We start from the raw sequence: 2500 nt of genomic DNA, 5'->3' as shown, positions 1-2500 counted from the left end.
GCAGTAAGAAGAGATCACACATTTTAAGGATCAATATTAAAATCACCCATGATTATAACGCGTTTCCCAAAAGATGTAAAATTTTCGATACTCTGGTCAAAATATAATTGAAAGCGGATTAATTAATCAAAAGCGGATTAATGCTAACCCTAACCCTAAACTTAACAATTTCCTCTAACTCATTGACTCTTAGGAGTGAGACTTAATAGATTTTACTGTGTCTATTGCCAGACGATTTTACTCGTTAGTGAGGGACAGTTCAGGAGTCAATGGTTGTGTAAAACTGCAGAAACAGAAATTCCACTTCTGTTTATAGTTTTGAAGTGGCATAAAGTACTTTCCTTTTTTATTTTTTTTGGCATCACTTTTCTTACTAGTAATTAGAAGTAATTATGGAATTGGCATTGAACGTGCTTTGTTCAGTATTGCAATTCAGTGACCTCACATCTAACTGGACAATTTAAGCGATTGTCACTGTATAGACACCCGAAAAATTCAGGTAGCTTCAATGGGATTCGAACCCATGACCTCTGTGATGCCAATGCAATTTAGGTGTCTTTAGACACTGTCTATAGACACCTGAATTGGACCGGCATTTGTGCAAATGAACCGGCATTCATTGCATACGTCATTGGTTCGAATCCCATTGTAGCAGCCTGAAATTTTCAGCAGTCTAAAACTGAGAGTGACAATAATTTCCAGGATTAGCGTAAACGTTTGTTTCATGTTTTCAACGTTTTAGTGAACCTTTCTTTTGCTTATTGTTGTTTTTCAAGATTGACTTCCTCGAATGTAAAGTTTTGCCGAATATCAGCGTTGAACGGCAATTAGGAGTAGAGAAATAAACTCCTTGGTTAATTTTTAATCTAGAATTAGCTTAATTGGCATGTGCAGGTAAACGATTAGCCCACTTTTTAGGGCACTGACATTTTTGTTTGTACAAACCCGGCACTCCAACTGGATTTGCCTTTGGTGGCCTTCACATTCACATTTTGTGAGTGTTTTTTATATAGCTACTATTTCATTTTGATAGTTTCTTTTTGCAGGAGCACAACTAATTCCTTTTTGCTGAGAGAAATTTCATATCTTGGCATTTTTGCACCCATTAGGACACATGATGCGGTTATACTTAAAAAAATTCGTTACCGTTTTCCTGGCTTCACGTTTAAAAGTATTAGCAATAGTTCAGTAAGGAACTACAGTATTTTTTGAAAAAAAAGATAAATTAAAGACAAGACATGCAGTTTCAAAGTTTTACTTTAACAGCTCTTTTATAACAACTAATTAAAAGAAATTGCCTACATAGAAATTCGTATTTATTTCATTAAATTTACTCCATTCAAAAATAGATTCAGAACGTTCTGATAGAAGGTATTTATTGAGACAAGGGCACAATATACGGTAGTAAAAACTAATAATTGGTTCTCAGAATAGCATCTACATGTAATTATAGCTCAATATATATTTATAAAAGGAACAATACAATATAATATTACATAAACACATGTATACAGACACACACTACACAGTCACACATAAAAAGAAGAAACAAAAGAACAACATAAACACACATACAAACAGGATTCACCACAACAGCGAGCAAGAGAATTAATGTAATGAGCAAAATAATTCGTGAAAATTGCTTTTTTAGAGGATTTTAGTTGGCAGCGTATGAATATAGAAAGGAGAAGATCATTCCAATAATATTTACCAATTACAGTTGAGAAATGTTGACAAGATGCACTACGCGTGGAATTACAACAATTTGTGTTACCAGCGTTCTATGAAGAATGTAGAATTATTATTATCATTATTATTATTATTATTATTATTATTATTATTATTATTATCATTATTATTTACTATCCTTCCTGCCTATGAATGTGTGTGGGTGTTAAATGGTTGTATGCCATTATAATGCGAGATACATTTCATTTAAAAACACTTTTTCAGATGCTTGTATTCTTGGTGAATAAAGTAACATACTTGTTGCAATATTTATGTTGCAGACTCACTGACGTGGACAGGACAGCCTGCCAACCCAACAGAAGCAGTAGAGGTAGAGAATGTGGTGCTTACATGGAAATACACCCTCACCGCTGATGAACAGACCAACAGTCAGCAATTTTTTGCCATTGAGTGGTCCAAGTTCAATATGTCATCGCTGGTGTTTGATAGGATTGCATTAAAAACTTTTGTTGCTTTTGTTGGCTTCCCTACTTACCGAGAGCCATTATCTCCACGTATTGTGGTTGATAGAAATCATACAACAGACTCAGTGTCTTTGCACATCAATGATGTGAGGAGAGATGATGAGGGCCATTACAAGATTGAATATATTGAAGACTTTGCTGGCACTGTCCTTGCTGATCTGGTGATGAATTTGACAATTCTTGGTGAGTGTATCATATTACTGTAAAACTGAACAGGATGTGTATTTAAACTATACATCACCTAATTTTGATCTAAAACTGGATGCCTTGGATCGTCAAATGAAAAA

At 34.3% G+C, this 2500-nt stretch overlaps 1 protein-coding gene across 1 annotated transcript in view; it reads left to right on the top strand.

The window, feature by feature from the left end:
* The window catches only part of LOC137983191 (fibroblast growth factor receptor 4-like), an 88867-nt gene that overhangs the window by 7906 nt on the left and 78461 nt on the right, over window positions 1-2500 (top strand). The window contains exon 2 of the mRNA XM_068830377.1: window positions 2010-2396. Within this exon, the coding sequence (XP_068686478.1) occupies window positions 2010-2396 (387 nt within the window). The remainder of the gene's footprint in view (window positions 1-2009; window positions 2397-2500) is intronic.

This window comes from Montipora foliosa, chromosome 13, assembly GCF_036669935.1.
Source record: "Montipora foliosa isolate CH-2021 chromosome 13, ASM3666993v2, whole genome shotgun sequence".
Taxonomy (NCBI): Eukaryota; Metazoa; Cnidaria; class Anthozoa; order Scleractinia; family Acroporidae; genus Montipora; species Montipora foliosa.
This window is presented reverse-complemented; position numbering and strand designations above follow the sequence as displayed.